Source organism: Furipterus horrens, unplaced genomic scaffold (assembly GCF_987537825.1).
Source record: "Furipterus horrens unplaced genomic scaffold, mFurHor1.1.pri manual_scaffold_8, whole genome shotgun sequence".
In the NCBI taxonomy this organism is placed as follows: domain Eukaryota; kingdom Metazoa; phylum Chordata; class Mammalia; order Chiroptera; family Furipteridae; genus Furipterus; species Furipterus horrens.
Genome location: NW_028327178.1, coordinates 97,346,782 through 97,364,622, shown reverse-complemented (window position 1 = coordinate 97,364,622; position 17,841 = coordinate 97,346,782). Strand labels below are relative to the sequence as shown.

At 40.4% G+C, this 17,841-nt stretch overlaps 1 protein-coding gene across 1 annotated transcript in view; it reads left to right on the top strand.

The window, feature by feature from the left end:
• Positions 1 to 17,841, top strand: part of CHD6 (chromodomain helicase DNA binding protein 6) — a 176,631-nt gene that overhangs the window by 135,472 nt on the left and 23,318 nt on the right. Inside the window, exons 26-29 of the mRNA XM_090286413.1 lie at positions 1,620 to 1,749; positions 3,298 to 3,358; positions 16,020 to 16,080; positions 16,770 to 16,986. Coding sequence (XP_090142539.1) covers positions 1,620 to 1,749; positions 3,298 to 3,358; positions 16,020 to 16,080; positions 16,770 to 16,986 — 469 coding nt within the window. The remainder of the gene's footprint in view (positions 1 to 1,619; positions 1,750 to 3,297; positions 3,359 to 16,019; positions 16,081 to 16,769; positions 16,987 to 17,841) is intronic.

The following is a 17,841-nucleotide window of genomic DNA, read 5'->3' as shown; positions in this document are numbered from 1 at the left end:
TTTGTTTGTTTGGTGGGGAGTAACAAGTAAATTCCTAGGATTTCCTGAGCACACCTGTGAGACCTTAAGATGATACATCACTCATTCCATTCACATTCTCCCAGACTGCTGGTTGAGGAGAACTCAGCATTCAAAGTCAAGGCTGAGGGTCAGATGCCAGGAAGGTGCTGTGTGTTGCACCCATTGTGGCATATGATGAGTTGAGCAGATACCCTATAAAGATGGGGAAAACCCATTGCTAGGGGACAGACAGGTCCTGAGCCACACATGTGTACTAGCTCACTCTTGGATAGGACCAGCCCTGTTTAATTGCATGGTAACATTGAATCAGCCTAGACTTTGTTAGACAGATGCCTCTGGTTGGCTTCATGGGCTCAGTCTCCTCCAGAGTCTAAATCAGATCTTCTCCTGGCTGGATGTTGCCCTTCGGACATCCCATGATCATATATCAGTAATCGCCCTATGGAATAAGTGACTAAAGAAGAAGATAAAGCACCCCAGTGTCTCCTGTCATATGCCTCATGTGGGCAGCATCTGTCATCGAGATAGAACTGTCACTTGGATTAAAACCTGAGTACCATAACTCCTCAGAGAAAAAGCACCAGGTACTGCCTATATGGTGAAGGATAGAGCTACATCAGTAGTGATAGGACAAAGACCAATATGAAAAGGACATCCAACAAAGTAAAACAAAGTCTGTTATTTGCACCCACACGAGCTGGTTCTCATGTTAGATACAACATCTTCTATCACCTGTGAAGGGGTCTATGTATGTACATGCTACCAAGCCAGAAATGGACTATGTTTGCTAGGAGCAGCAGGGAAGGGTTTTGATGGATCACGAAGGAGTTCGCACCCAGGCTAGTTTGATAAAATAGATTTGGATCTTTTACCTGACCAAATCCTGTCTCATAATTATAAGATTACATTAGATTGAATAAAATAATAAGTTATGCATGGGCTTTATCAAAGTAAAAGTGTTTGTTTTTCATTGTTTTACTTCCCTTTTGAGGTCTCTTCTGAGTCAAAAATTTTCCATCTTTTTTGACTGGAGTTGATGATAAGGGGCAATTCCAAAGCCCTGGCCAGGGGATTTAGGATTTTGTACTGAGGTGACCACAGAGGCGCCTACCCTGTTTTAATCTAACTGGCCACCGCAGTCCTCTTTGTCCTCTTTATATTTTATCTTTTGCATCCATCACTATGTTCAGCTTCCATTTTTAACACAGGATAAAATTGAACTATAAGAAAACAAGGCCCACGCAGGAAGTAATAAGATACCCAGAGTTCAGGGATGAGGGGAAGAAATTGTAAAACCAGACTGCCTGATTCCCTTTTCTGTCCAAAGAAGCCAGCGAGTGAGAGTTGTATCTGTACTGTGTTTCAGACACATAGGACTGATAGAAGCTTTCCTTTTTGGTCAAGCACTACTCAGAGGTATTTACTTTTAGCTCAAGAGTCTTTACCTGAGAGGAAATCTTAAAAGGTCTAGTTCAGCTTAAATAAGTATTTTTGTTTTGTTTTTACTTAATAAGGGAAACAAAATGACCGTCTAGGGCCCAGGACAGATTTTGTGAATTCTGACCTGCCTACTGTCATTTCTCATTACTCCTGATCAGGGTACGAGCGATACAATGCCATGCGAGCTGACCCAGCACTTTGCTTCCTGGAGAAAGTCGGGATGCCAGATGAGAAGTCCCTTTCTGCAGAGCAGGGTGCTACGGATGGGAACTCAGACGTTCCCGAGAGGTGAGAAGCTGCATAGGCCAGCTGTGATGTTGCATGTCATGCCACGAATCTGGGACCCTTTCCACATGTGTCCAGCACGCTGACAGTCTCTTTATCATAGTCTCGCTTCTCTGTTAAACCTGGCCATGCTGGGACAGCCTTCCATAATGGCTGCTTTGGTTACATCCTATTACACCTCATGCCTTTCTTTGACTTGTAAGCACTTTGAACCAAGTACCAGTTCCTGTCTTTCATGGATTCCCCAAGCTACTCACCATCTTCATCTCTTACCTGGTCAGACGACTCTCAAAGAAAAATTCAGACCTCAGTCCTGGCAGAAGGTTAAAAAGAGGCACAAGTACAGGCTTCCTGACCTTGGAATTTCTTAGATGAAAATCCAGCATTATTTAAGGATTGTATGGTCCGTGACTAAGGTGGAGTTAGAGCCACTGCTTGATGGCCATGACATTTAGGTCTTATCCTTGGACTGTGTGCAAAAAGTATGGAAGCATCCTCTTTGCCTGAATTTTATTTATTGTTGGCATAAGCTCCAAGTGTGTAAATTCATAGGAAACCTAAATAAACAGCCCCAAACTGGTTCTTATACTTTGTGTTTGGTAAGCTTTTGACCTGATCTTCTCCCCCAAAGTGGCATATCTTGCCTTTCATTGCCTTGGGCTGTGGCCAGGCCCAGACGTGAGAGCATGACACTGCCAGGAGCCCTTTACTATCTGTGAAGGCCAGGAAAAGAGTGAAAGTGTTTTCCATCTGTTCTTAACCCCTGATTAACACTTCAGCTACCATAACATTCTCTATCCCTGAGGTGTTTCCTATGGGCAGATAATAAAGATGCTCCTGTTATAGATTCACTGGGTCAGGGGAAACACTGCCCCATGAGGTACCTGAATGTGGCATAAAGTTCATTTTTTAAGGGATGGCTGTTCTTTCTGTGGTTAAGCAGTGAAGGTAGGGGGTTCTCCTGCCTCCATAATCTGAGCAGCAAAGATAATATTTGAGACAGGATTACTTCAAAGGCAATTTTAGAAGGAATCATGAAAAACAGGTGGACATCAGCTTACAAGAGCGAAGACATTAGGCAGCTAACCCAAAGGCAAGTGATTGATGAGACGGGCAAAATGTCCTTTCTTGGAAGTTTGAGCAGAGCTCCCTTTCCAGGAAGTGACAGCTCCTGAAAGTACGTGATTCTGTGTGAAGATTCATCCTACTGGGACTTGGAGGTTGGCACATCAGGACTGGCTGGGTTTGCACAGTCTTCAGTCTCAGTCTTCTTTTATCAAAGCCACATATCCAGATAACCTTAATGGGTAGAAGTTACTTCTTTATGATAGAGTCACTGTTGATGAGCTGGCTTCTCAACTTGACTGAGTAGATGCTGAAGTCTCAGTTGAGTGGAGGTCCTTGCCAATAGAACTTATGACATTGGAAAGGGATCTGCTAATATTCTTCCTGTTATGTGATTTAGGGATTTTCTTGCAAGCACCCTGGTTGCCAGATAGCTCCTTGGTGGTGTGTGATGCTTTTTTTTTTTTTTTTTTAACTTTTATTTAGAGTCAACATGGATAAAGAAGACCACACCGAAGACAAAGTAGATGGCCTCCAGAAACAAACAGTGAGTCAAATGTGCTGTCTTGGTAATCCCCATGATCTGTAATATGAAGAGAGAAACCCCCATCTTAGCAGTGGTCTTGGGGAACTTGGCATTGCATTTTCCCCAACATTTTATTGTACAAATTGTCAACATACAGACTGCATTGTACTTTCATTCTAAAGAAACTTTTAATTTTGAGATAACTGTAGATTCTAGGTGTGATTGTAAGATACAATACAGAGTGATCCCCTGTACCCTTTATATCCATTTCCCCACCTGGGAATATCTTATAAAACTAGAGTACGGTATCACAACCAGGATGTTGACATTGATAAGAGTCTTGACATTTCCATGACCACAGAGATCCATTATGTTGCCCTTTCATAGCCACCTCCCCTTCCCTCCCGCCTTCCCCTCCTTTTTAATCCCTGGCAACCGCTAACTTGTTCTCCATTTCTATACTTTTGTCATTTTAGAATATTATATATATAAGTGGGATCATACAATATGTAATCTTTGGAAATTGGCTTTTATCACTAAGCATAATTCCCCGTAGGTTGTTGTCCGTAACAATAATTCATTCCTTTTTATTATTCTCTGGTGTGGCTGTGTCACAGCTTGTTTCACCATTCATCCAGTGAAGGACATTAGGTTGTCTCTAGTTTTTGACTATTACCAATACCTCTGTAAACATTTACATACAGATTTTGTGTGAACATACGTTTCTGTTTCTCTGGGATAAATGTCCAGAAGTATAATTGCTGAGTAATATGGTAGTTACATGTTTAGATTGCTTATGAAACTACTGCCCTTTTTCAGAGTGGCTGTTCGATTTTACATTCCCACCAGTGACATATCCTCATCCTCACTAGCTTTTGTATTGTCAGTGTTTTGTAATTGAGCCATTCTGATCACTGTGTAGGGTATCTCGTGGTTTTCTTTTCATTTCCCGAATGGCTAACGATATTTAACTTTTTTATGTTTAAAGACCATATGTATATCTCTTCAGTGAAATGTTTCTTCATGTCCTTCACCCATTTTCTAATTGCATTGTTTGTTTGTTTTACTGTTGATATTTGAGAGTTCCTCATATATTCTAGATACTAGTCTTTTGTCAAATAGATGGTTTGCAAATATTTTCTCCAACCCATTAGTTTGTCTTTTTATCATGTTCACATTGTCTTTCAGAGAACAAAACTTTCAAATTTTGATGGAGTCCAACTTAGCAGTTTTTTTTCTTTAATGGATCATGTTTTGGGTGTCAGATCTAAGCACTCTGCTGAGATACAGCTCCTGAAGATTTTCTTCAATTTTTTTTTCTAAAAGTTTTTTTAGTTTTACATTTAAGTCTATGACCCATTTTAAGTTAATTTTCATATAAAAGAAGAGGACTAGATTGAGGTTCATTGTCTTTACGCATTTACATCCAGTTTTCTGGAAACTTTTGTTTTTAAAAGCTGTCTTGTTTCAATTGAATAGCATTTGCACCTTTGTCAAAGAGTCAGTTGAACGAATTTGTGTGGATCTGTTCCATTCATCTACTTATTATATATTCCTCTGCCAACAGCATATATATTGATTACTGTAGCTATATAATAAGTCTTAAATTGGGTAGACTGATTCGTCTAACTTCTTTTTTAAAATTACTTTAGCTTTTCTTGTTCCTTTGCCTTTCTATATAAGTTTTAGAATAATCTTACCTACATCTACAAAAATACTTGATGGAATTTTTGATAGAAGTTGCATTAAATCCATATCCCTTTGGGGAGAATTTACACCTTTACTATATTGGTCTTTTTTTACTATATTGAAGCTTACTATATATCTTACCATTTATATGAGTTAGTTCTAGGAGGTTTTTGTAGGTTTCTTGAGATTTTCTATGTCAACAAACACGTCATCTGCAAAGAGGGAGTTACATATTTTCCTTTCTGATCATATGCTGTGTGTTTCCTTTTTTATTTTTTTGCTTTATTGCACTGTCTAGAACATCCAGCATTGTGTTGAATAAGACAGATGAGAGCAGACATTTTTGTCTTGTTTCTGATATTGGGAGGACGGCATTCAGTTTTCATCATTAAATATAATGTTAGTTGTAGAGTTTTTGTAAATGTTCTTTATTGAAGATGAAGATATTCTCTGGTATTTCTGATTTTTTGGGAATTTTTATATGAATGTATGTTGAATTTTGTCAGATACATTTTTTTGTACCAATTAACATGGTCATCTGAGCTTTCTTATTTAGCCTATTAATATTGTAGATTACTTTGATTGATTTTCAAATATTGAACCAGCCTTACATCCCTGGATAAACTAGGATAAACTCCACTTGGTCATGGTGTATGCTTTTGTTGTTGAATTCTATTTGCTAATATTTTCTTTTTCTTTTTTTTTAATGTGTTTTATTGATTATAATATTACATTTGTGCCAATTTCCCTTCCCTCTGCTCCCCTCCACCCGGTGGCCCCCCTCCCTCCAGTTGTCCCCCCCTTTTAGATCATGTCCATTAGTTGTGCATACAGTTCTTCTCAACCTCTCTCTGTCTATTCCATTCCCTCCTACCATGATCCTTAATTCCTGTATCATCTCCCTCCCTCTCCCCATTCCCCCTCCCTGTTGACCTCCCCCCAATATGTTCCCCGTACCTATAGTTCTTTTTCCACTCTCGTTGCCTGTTTAGTTTTGCCATTGTTTCAATTCCCTAGCTTCTGTTGTTTCTTATGATGCAGTTTTCATTTTAGATTTCGCTAATATTTTCTTAAGGACTTTTGTATCTCTATTAATGAGGGATATTGGTCTGTGGTTGTCTTTTGGTACTGTCTTTGTGTGGTTTTGACTGAGGTAATGTTAGCCTCATGACGTGAACTGGATGTGCCCTTTCCTCCTGCTTTCTGATGGAGGTTGTCCAGAATTGATATTAATTATTTAAATGTTAAGTAAGATTATCCAGGGAAAAATCTGGACCTGGAGAGCCCTTTTGGGGGAGTTTTTAAATTCTAAATCCCGTTGTCTATTTTATATTGAATAAGTTGTGATAGTTTGTGTTTTTCAAGAAACTGATCTCTTTCATCTGAGTTGTCAGATGTATGTGTGTTGAGTTCATAATATTTTCCTATTATCCTTTTGATGTCTGCAGAATTTCTAGTGAAATTCCCTATTTCATACCTGGTATTGGCACTTTTCCTTCATTCGCCTTGTTAGAGATTTGTCTATTTATCTTTTTAAATAATCAACTCTTTATTGCATTAATTTTCTCTATTGTTTTTCTGTTTTTAATGTCACTAATTTCTGCTCTTTGTTATTCCCTTCCTTCTGCTTGCTTTGGTTTTATTTTCTTCATCTAGATTTTGGGGTGGATGCTTAGATTACTAATTTGATACTTTCCTGCTTGTTTAATGTATGCATTCAGTGCTATATTCATTTCCCTCTCAGCATTGCTTTAGTTATGCCCCACAAATTTTACTGGGTTGTAGTTTCATTTTTATTCAATTTAATGCATTTCAAAAAAATTCCTCTTGAGACTTCCTTTTTGAACCATGGATTATTAGACTTGTATTATTTAGTTTCCAGTGGAGACTTACCCATTATTTTTCTGGTTTTGATTTCTAGCTTGATTACATTGTGTTCAGAGAGCATACTCTGTATTATTTCAGTTGTTTTTTGTTCAGGTTTGTTTTATGGCCCAGGATATGGTCTATCTCAGTATATGTTCCACAGACACTTGAAAAAAAATGTGTGTCATGTTGCTATTGGGTGGAGTGTTGCATCAATGTCCCTTAGATTCTGTTGGTTGGTACTGTTGTTGAGTACTTCCATATCCTGGCTGGTTTTCTGTCTTATCGTTTCATCAGTTTTTGAGAGCAGAGTATTGAAGTCTCCAACTATAGTTATGGCCTTGTCTGTTTCTCCTTTCAGTTCTGTTTTTGCTTTGTATGTTTTGTGTCTCTGTTGTTTAGTGTATACACATTTAGGATTTATGCCTTCTTAGTGGATTGACTCTGCTATTTTTATATAATCATTATATAATGTCTCCAGTACTTTTCTATGCTCTGAAGTATACTTTATCTGCTATTATTATAGCTACTCCTGATTTTCTTGATTAATATTTGTACGATATCTTTTTCTATCCTTTTACTTTCAGCCTGCCTTTATCATTTTATTTGAAGTGAATTTCCTGTAAACAGCATATAATTGTCATATTTTTTAGTGCATTCTGCCAGTCTCTGTCTTCTAGTTGGTGTATTAGGCCATTTGCAGTTAACGGCTGAAGTCTCACATTTTGTTGTTTTCTCTGCTTTTTAATTCTCTCTTTTGTTTTTCCTGACTTCCTCTGGGTTACTTGAATATTTTTTATGATTAATTTTTGATTTAGTTATATTTTTATAGCTTTTTGGTGGTTATTCTAGGTATTTCGTTATATATACATAATATATCACAGACTACTAGTATCTTCATTTTACCAGTTCAAGTGAAGTGTAGCACCTTACTTTTAGTTTCTATCTTTCCCCCTCCCAATTTATAATATAATTGTGTTAAATATTTTTTCTATATACATTTAGAATCATATCAGACATTGTTTCAATTTTTGTTGCAAACGTCAAATATAATTTAGAAAATGCAAGAGCAGAAGTAAAGGCTACTTTATTTACCCATATTTTTGTTTAGTGTGTCCTGTAGCCGTTCCTTTAGGGTATGTCTGCTGGTGACAGTTATCTTAGTTTTTCTTCATCTGAGAATGTTTTAATATTCCTTTCATTTCTGAAGGATATTGGGTTGGTTGAAAAGTTTGTTTTTTTCCATAGGATGGCTCTAGTTGCATTTAGTTGTCTTTAACTTCATTTGAAACAATTTTGTTTGATTTTATTGTGACAACTGTCATATCAGCACGCATTTATAAAAAAAAATCAAAATCAGTTAATTTTTGTGTAGCCATTTTAATATTAGAGATGGAAGAAAACACATTTTTGGCAAATTTAAATTTGTTCTTTGGGTTTTGTTTCTTTGCTTAAACTGTTTTAATTAGTGGCGAGTGTGTTCAGGATTACTCATTGATTGCTGCTTTAAATTCTTTTGTCAGATAATTATAAGATCTCTGTCATTTTAGTGTAGCATCTGTTGATTATCTTTTTTTATTCAGTTTGAGTCTTCCCCGTTCTTGGGATGATAAGTGATTTTTGAGAGAAACCTGGGCATTTTGATTATTATATTGTGAGACTCAGGATCTTATTTAAAACTTCTGTTTTAGCTGACTACCTCTGACACCTCTCTTGCGGGGAAACAGTGAGCAGGTACTGCACCACCTTGTTACTACCAGGTGGGAGTAGAAAAGTTCATGTTCTCAGTCAGCCCCTGATGACACCCAAGGCAGGATTTCCTCATTACTGCTGGGCAGGAATGAAAGTTCAGCTCTCCGTGTAGTCTTTGCTGACATCATGAGTGGGGTAGGCACCTCCTTACTATCAGGGATGAAAGTCCCACTCCCTGTTGGCTTTTTTGACACCACCCCAGTAGGGGGATGGAGTTCCTTATTAACTTTGTGAAGATGGAAATCTAGATTCCCCTCTCAGCCTTTGCTGGTATGGGCATGCGAGCCACAGCTTTGTCTTTGTAATCGGACTGGAATATAGTGGTTATTGTCATAACATTTTGTGTGTTTCTAACCTGCCCTTTTCCTGGTCCTTTGCTAGAGCAGGAGGGCCTTTTTTTTTTCTTCCCGTCTGCACCATTTGTCATTTCCAGGTAGCTAGCTTCTTTACTTCCAAATCTAAGACATATAAGGCGATGGAAAAAACTCAGAGAACTCACCACTGTGTCATTACTTGGTCCCAAGATCCCTAGATGATCTGCCTTCTCTTTGCCTTTCAGTTTTCTTAGGATGTTTGTTTTATGTAGTGTTAAAGTATCCAGGGATGTATAGTTGTACTTAGAGTGAGGAATGAAGAAATGTGCATCTTCCCAGAAGCACAAGTCTCCATTGCATTTTATAAATGAGTTTCTGGGACTTGCATAAGACGACTGAAACCTTACCAGGACTCAATCACTATTTACTGTATGTTCTCTGGCTTTGAGGAGTGGAGCAAATGAATCTGTTAGAATTTCATGGGTTCTGGATCCCAGAGGTTACTATAGCATTGTCCCCAACTTACTCCATTGCCAAAATAATCTTTCCTCTTCTCCTGACCACCACCTAAAAGTTATCTATTCTGTTCTTTTTGGAGAATGTGTGATATTTACTTTGGCTTCCATCAGCTCTGATTCCTGTAATAGTAATAATGACATCACTTTTCCCAAAATAGGAAATAATTATTTTTCAAAGCTATGTTTCCATATCTCCCCCAGGGTTTGAGAAGTAGTGGATTGAAGCAAATCAGAATGCAGATTCAGACCCTGGACCTGAAGGAAAATTGGGTTCTGGTCTTGACAATTAAAATTCCAAATTCCGCCATTTGCGTTCCAGCTTATACTGTTACTTCTTTTTGTCTGGAATTTGTATATGTTTTCCCATGGAAAATGACTGGCGTACCAAAGAACTGAAAGTAATACCTTATACTTATGTAGAACTTTACTCTTTCCAGAGCACTTTTTCCATTTGTTTCATTCGATTTTCATCTCAGCCGTGTGAGGTAAACACTTCAGATGCCACTGCCCTCCTTTGAGAGTTGAGCAAATTTAGGCCCAGGAAGTTAAAGGGCTTTGCCACATTCTCACAGCTACTACAGAGTTCAACTAGACATGCTCTCAATAATCTGGCATTCTTTTCATCATCAAGAAAGTGCAAAGTATTTCAGCTGTACATACATGTGCCTTTCCCCCCAGCAGCAGCTTTTATGAAAAGGCAGCCACCAGACCAGCTGCTGGCCAGGCCCTGCTGAGAGCTGGTCACAGTAAAGTTTACCTGCTTAACTGGTCAGTCTGATCTTGGGGAGCTCTGGGCACTGGAGGAGTTGTAACAGAACTGATAAAATAACTTGTTTTCTTATAGTAAGGTAAAATTCCTCTGCAACTATGTTTTGATTCATTTATAAAATTAATGCCTGTTATTTATTTTGTTCTTCAAACCCCTAAAACCTGGGCTGTAAAGAGAATATGATCAAAAGCAGATTAAATGGAGAGTGGCTTCCCCCAGAATTAGAGGTGGACAGATTATGTAACAGATTAAGCTTGACTTTTAGTCCATGTGCTGACGTAACAAATATAGAAGAACAGCTCACATCTGAAGCAGGCCTGCTGTCCTGTCCCTGGTCGCCTCTCACCCGACACCTCCTGTGCTGAAAGCACTGGTTGGGTATTTCCTTCTCCCATTTCTGTCCTCAGGCAGAGCAGCAAGCAGGATTAAAGAAGCCCAAAGAGCCTGTCGTCCATAACTAGGGTAATTTCTCTGAATTAGACAGACCTGGAATCTCAGCATTGTGAGGAGCCCTGACACACATGTGAGTGGTCTCTGAGTGTTCCATCCCCTCTACAACTTCGCTGTCAGGGGGTCATTCCAGGTAGGGTCAGGTTCTTCCAGGAGTCCATGGGAACAAGAGGAGGAATGTGCTGCCTTCCAAAGAAGCCCATTTCATTGCTGGGTGATACTTCCTTATGTTGACCCGGGTATCTGGCTGCCAGTTGGCTCCATAGATTGTGTCAAGTTTTCTTTGGTACTGCAGAGAACAAAATTCTTCTTTCTTTCCTCTCTAATAGTATTCTAAATTCTTGAGGCCAGCTAGCAACCTTGATCTCTTTAAATCTCTTTGCAGGTAAAGTATCCCTAGTTCTCTGCCTTTCTTCATATCACATACATCTCCAGACCCCTCACTACTCTGACGCCTTCCAGGGCACACTGTGACAGTTGTCTTCTTAAAATGTGGCGGGCAGAGGATCCTAGAATGTTAGCGTTAAAAGGGACATTTGAGATGATCTGGCCTACTCCCTTTCCCCAACCTCTGTGTTTTAATACCAAAAGAACTTTGGCAAACAGATTTCATGTGCAGCTGGAGTCCATGAACTACAAAGACCTTCTAAAGCAGTCTAAAAGTTACTTGTGTTTGGAATAGTTTGGAACCTAGAATTACAAATGAAATCTTTCTCTTCCAAACCTTGTATGTTGCGAGATTAACATCTCTTTGAACAGAAACAGGAATAAGTACTGGCACAACTTTCATTCATATGGTCTTGTTGTTATAGTGTGTCTTGTCCTTCCTCCAGAGCTGTTCCTACTCCAGGTGCCTCTGAAACAAGGTCTCTGTAAGTGGGGACTGTGTCATCTGCACAGTAAACTTGGGAAAAATTCTCACAGGGAAATAGGCCTGAAATGGTTTGATCCCATTGTGAGAAAGTTTTGGTTAGGGACTGGAAAATCACTCTTTTCTTAGGAGTTAAGAGTTTAAGGGTTCTCTGAACTCAAACAGTGGTGTTTGAAGATAAAGTACTTAGAAGCTTATAAAACATTGGTTAGGCATTATTCTGATCACTGTACTAGGAAAGAGGAAGCTAGGTCTGTCTTTTTTTTTTAATCTTCACCCAAGGATATGCTTTTATAGAGTTGAGAGAAAGAGAAACAGCATATCAGTTGACTCCCATATACACCCTAACCAGGGATCGAACCCGCAGCCTAGGTATGTGCCCTGACTGGGAATCAAACTGCCCACAACCTTTTGGTGTACAGGGTGATGCTCCAACCAGTTGAGCCACACAGCCAGGGTTTAAATAGTTTTAATCAGGTGCAAAAAAGTCATACTTGCTAAAGGACACAAGATCAGGGTCTCTCATGCTTACATCTTTTTCTAATCCCATGATCTTTCCATTTTATGTTACTGACATTTGATGTATATTTGCTTTCCACATCAAGTTTATGCAAGAGTAGTACAATACTTGATTTTCGTGTAAAATGAAAATCGCTGTGGGATCTTTTTAACTCCACCTTTGTACCTCCTGTTACCTCTACGCAGGGAGCTCTTCTCCTGGCAAACTCCTCTGTGTTGTTCCATCTGAAGTTCATATCACCTCTTGGGCGTCTTTTCCCCTGCCCAATTTGGATCTGGTAGAGTAGGTGGCACTTTCTTGTTTCTCCACTGTGTTTAGGAGCACTTATCAACTGCATGGCCAGTATTAATGTCTTTTCCTAACCATCAGACCATGGGCTATAGGATAAGGGTTCCCTCTTTTCCACTGTTGTAGCTCCTGAACCTAGCATAAGTCCATGGACTGTCTTTGTTTGCTAAATGTAGGAAGATCACTCATCACCCTTACGTTGGCCTTAGGGTTTTGTAAGAGCACAGAGGGAATTCTCTGGGTCTGCAGGTCGCACAAGGTCTGTGCTGCCACTGCCAGCCACCGCCACCACCTCTGCCTACACCCAGACCAAATAGGGAAGGCAGCCAGGCCTGGAGGATCAGCCACAGCATGGGAGATTAGACCTTACGTAAGGAAGCAGAGCCTCATACCCCCAGTAGAGAAGTGACGGCGTTGAGTTAAGTTCCCCTTAGTACTGACATGCTTTTGACTCAGCCCAGTGTGTCTTCTACCCACCAGAGGCAATCCTCTGGAATCAGACCTTCTGGGTTTGAATTCCATTCACCACTTAATAACTATGTATAACATTAGATAAGATTGTCAGCCTCCCCATTCATGAATTTCCTCTTGTCTAAAATCTTCATTATAAATGAATAGGTGAAAAATGCATATAAAGTACAGTATCTGGCAACTTAACTGTGTCTCTGCAGACCTTTGTTGCTGATATTGTTGCTATTTTATTATGTTAGGACGTCTTCCTTAGAGTACACATTTTGTTGGATTGGCCAAAAAGTTCATTTAATTTTTTCCATAAAATAAAAGATGTATTTTTTCATTTTCACCAGTAACTTTATTGATTTGGATATTTTGAGTATGTAAGGTATCTCCTACATGGCATAACGTTGATTGTTCTCAATTAATGTCTCAATTTGATTGCTGTCAACTTCAACTGGTGTACACAACCGTGGAGCATCATCCAGTGAGAAATATCTAGCACAAAACTTTGCAGGCCACTTTTGACATGTTCCATTTTTCACAGCACCTACTCCATACTCTGTGCAAATCTTTTCTTGTGTTTCAGTTGCATTTCTACCTTTCTTGAAATAATAAAGCATTATATGCCAAAAATGTTGCGTATTTTCTTCCATCTTCAATATTATAATGGCTACACAAAAATCCACCAATTTTGATAAGTTTTTTTTAATACACACTAATATGACAGCGGTCACAATAAAATCTAACAAAATTGTTTCAAATGAAGTTAAAGACAACTGAGTGCTATTAGAACCATCTTAATGAAAAAACAAACAAACCTTTAGGCCAGTCCAATAGTTGAAAGATAGAAATATTGAGTGATTACCTAGGAGTTGGAACTGCTATTAGTATTTCCTCAGTCCCAGCTACCATTTGGTGGGCATTTGCTTTGTACCAGCAGATTAAATGCTTTACGCAATTGACTCATTTGCACCTCATATTCACCCTATAAAGTAGTATTATCTTCATTTTACAAATAAAGAAATGAGCTTGAGAGAGCTCAAAACATCTTGCTCAAAGCCAGAGAGCAGTGAGTGGACTGTCAGACTCCAAACCACATGTGCGCTCAACATGGAGGAATTGCCTGTTGTAGTCAGTTTCCTTTGCTTTGACATTCTCGTTCTTGCCCCCTTGGGGACGCTTCACTTTCAAGTGATTGGGACATACTTCCTCGAAGATGAATGTTTCTTTCAGAGTGCTTCACATAGACAGAACTTGAGGTACCAAGCATTAAACTACATACCTCAGGCGCTGGGCTTTCGATGTGCTTCTGTGACCTCCGTCTGCCACTGCTGTGCGCACCACACACTCCCGTGAGTGGTTATTCACTAAGGTTATCGCCTCTTTTTCACTCGGGTTACTGGTAAGCCAGCTCTCCTCCATTCTGTCATTTCTAGAGAGAGGAAGTACCTCCAAGAGAGGGCAGGGTTCAGAAAAAGGCACTTGATGTTTGCTTACTGGGCACCGGCAGAAACTGTTAGATGGACTGGAGGGAAAGCTGGATACCACGTGTGTCTGCCTCACACCAGGCTGGGCGCCAGCCCTGCGGGTTCGGGGTGTGGCGATGCTTACAGCAGCCTCCCATGTGTCATCACAAGGAGCGTGACAGCTCTGGCGCCTGACTCCCACATTTCATGGGCTGTAGAACTCTTTTCAGTCCGAAAGTGCCTGTAATTATAAATTTCATCAGTCAAAGGCTCTCCATAAATACTATAAGTATATGAAAAACATTCTCTGTGGCAGGGACGGATAGAAGGCATGGCATGGTCGGTTACTTTTTGCTAATTTTTTAGCTGCCTACACAGTGGAAGGGGATGAGATGGCATACTTAAGTGTACCTTTGAAAGGGTGCAGTAGGCCGCCATGAGGTTTCTACTCCTAATGGACGTTAGATGTCAGGAAGCGGTCTGGGCCAAGGAAGGGAGATTAGATGGGTGTCCTCCGGTTCTAGTGTGGTTACCGCTCTGAGACAGATGTTCAGCCAGACTCTCTTTTCATAGCTAGTGGCTGAAAGTGTAGGCTCTCATCAGACGACTGTTTGAAACCCGGCTCTGCCATGTGACCTTGGGCAGGCTACAGAACCTTTCTGCGCTTGTCTTTAAAATGCGGGTAATATAGTTTCTACCTCATGAAGCAGCCCTGGGAAATGAATGAGATGTCATGTAACAAGTTTTGCATGGTGCTTAAGTAACACATAGTTCTCAGTAATGTTAGCTGTTCTCACTATTCTGGTAAAAGAAATGCATTCAGAAAATGTTCCTCGCTCCTCTTTGCCTTCTCAAGAGTTTTCTCTCTTGGGTCGTTCCATGGTTTGAAGGGCCCAAGACAGTGGTTTGAATTTTAACTATTGCCCGTCATAGGTGTCCATCCATTCCCACTGTCCCTGGGCAACTGGCCCCTGTGCTGTGTGCTTGTCTCAAGAGGCCACAGACATTTTCTGTGAGGGACCAGAGAGTGACTATTCTGGGCTGGGGGCCACGCACAATCTGTCACACATTCTTCTTTCCATGTTCCATTCCTGAGGCCAAGAAGGGGTTCGTGAGGGAACCTGTTACAGCCAGTTTGACAAATGCTCTGACTTGGATAAGCTCATGGCTGTAATATTACTCCAGATTCATTCGGAGCCTCAGATTGTGATTTTAATTTTAAATTCCTGGGACTTTGCACCATCAGGTCTCGTGCCTGGCGCAGTCATGTTTTAGGGAAATAGTGTCTGTTGCTGTGAAGTAAGCTAACCATAATGAACATGAACATAATACTCGTTCACAACAAAAATGCAGGCACCACCTTTGTGAAATGACTGTTCAGTTGTGAGTGGTGATGGTAAAGCAAGATGAAACGGTGCTTGTAAAATGTAATTGCCAGGGAGAACATTCAAGTTCATCATTCTTTAAGCTGTAATTCTCTACAGGCAGAATCGTTCCACATAGTTCCAGGAAAAAAAATGTTTATTTTAAATAAACTGTTTTCTGGCTCTTGTAAAACTGTGCATAAGTGAGTTTTATTTCTCAGGGGCCATTTTGGTCTTTGAGATGTTCATGGATAGATACCTCTTGTGCATGTTGACTCCTTCTGCATAAGGGCTGCTGTCTGAGGTGGTTTATTCTTGATCTGCAGTTTTGCTGATGGCATGGCTTCGTTTATCCCTAGGAGAGTTCCAGTGATGGAGGTGATGGCGTTTTTGTCGAAAAGAAGGATGACAGCCAGGCAGGTGAGACTATGTCCTTCTGAAGGCAAAGTAGAGTAAGGTCCAGGTTCATATTTATGGAACTCATACGTAATCAAAATGTTGATCTTTAAGGAGGCCCTTTTAAAAAGCCAAGTAAGTTGACCTTCATCAAACTCTCCTGGAGTCATACATGGAACTGTAACATGGCTCTGGCAAGCTTCCTCCATCTGGCACTAAAATTCAAAAGTGAAACCAGTGACAACATTTGAAGTCAGGATGGAGTCTGAGAAACAAAGGAATCATAGTTTTGTTGATTTTCTTTTTTTTTTTTTTTTTTTTTTTTTTTTTTTTTTTTAATTTTTTTGGTGAGGGAGAAAAGTTAAGGGGGGTTGGTTTGCTTTGGTGTGGTTTTTTGGTTTGGTTTTCTGAACTCACACTTAATTGAGTCTTTGGCAATTGGAAGCCCCAACTACACAAAAGCCCATAGTTCTCTATGGAGAAGACCGCAAAGCGTCTGCCTGTGTCCAACCTGGAGCAGGGTCCTCGAATCCGTTCTGCAGACAGATACATGTGTATTTGAGAGACCACAAATGTAGCCAGTCACAGTCAAGCTGTTTCTAAAGCAAAATTGAAGTCTTACCAGCTGTGCCTAGCTCCTGAGCTGGTTAAGTTACTGAGTCACCTCTTTTGGTTCTGTTTGTAAATACTAATGTCCTCACTGATGTTTGAAGCCCAGGATGGCTCCGACCCAGACAAATCGCCCTGGCCAGTTTCATCTGCGCTCACAGCTCGACTCCGGCGGCTGGTCACTATTTACCAACGCTGCAACCGCAAAGAGCTCTGCCGGCCTGAAATTCTGGGACCAAGTAACCAAGGATACTGGGTCCAGGAAGAGATGTTTAGGAGAACTTCTGAAATGGACCTCATCAACAAGGAAGCCCAAAAGAGGTAAAAGCCAGTAGCTAAGAGGGCATGCTGAGCCGCCCACTGGGTGAAGGGGACAAACGGGTAAGCTGGGAGCTGGAGGACAGGTGTATGCCAGAATTAATGAGCTCCAGCCTCCAAATGTTGCTGTTTCCTACTAACGGGGGAGTCTGGTGAGATCAGGGACTCCCCCTGTTCACAACTCCCAGACTTCTGTGATTTTCCCACTTGACCCTCTTTCCTAAGTTGGACCCCAGTCTCTGAGGGTGGGTTTTAAAACCCCGTGCTGGGTAAAAGTGACAAAAGGCATCTATCAGACCAAGTTCTTTCAGCAGCCAGGTGAGTAGTGTGCATTGAAGCTGTCTTCTTATAGCTACCAGTCCTTGCCAAGCCTTTGAAAACAATCAGTACCATAAAATGCCAGCCTAGAAGGAAGATGTAAATTGCCAGGAGGTACTTGCCTGTCTGAGAATGAAGCTAAAAATGGCTCAGAAGGCCGGCACAGGCTAGGAATGATGCCACCCAAAAAATTAACCAAGCTGCAATTCTGAGTCTTTATCTCTCTCCATTCCTCAGGTGTAACATCTAGTGAATTAGAGCAACACATAGCATATTCAGTCACTTCTTTGCACTCCTTCTGGCTTTATGAAATTCAGTAACTCGGGAAATATCTCTTCCATCTTTCACAACTCCAAAGAAAAGAGCCAGAGCCCCTTCTTGCCTGCTTCTCACTCTTCCTCTGACCCCCTTGCCATACCGCTTGTCTCACTTCTTCGGGGGATGAAGAGTATGGCGCCCAGACCCCTCATAAAGACTGGTGGAGTATAATCATTCAGCTCCCTGAAGTCGTTATCTTAATCCTACAGATATAAAGACTAG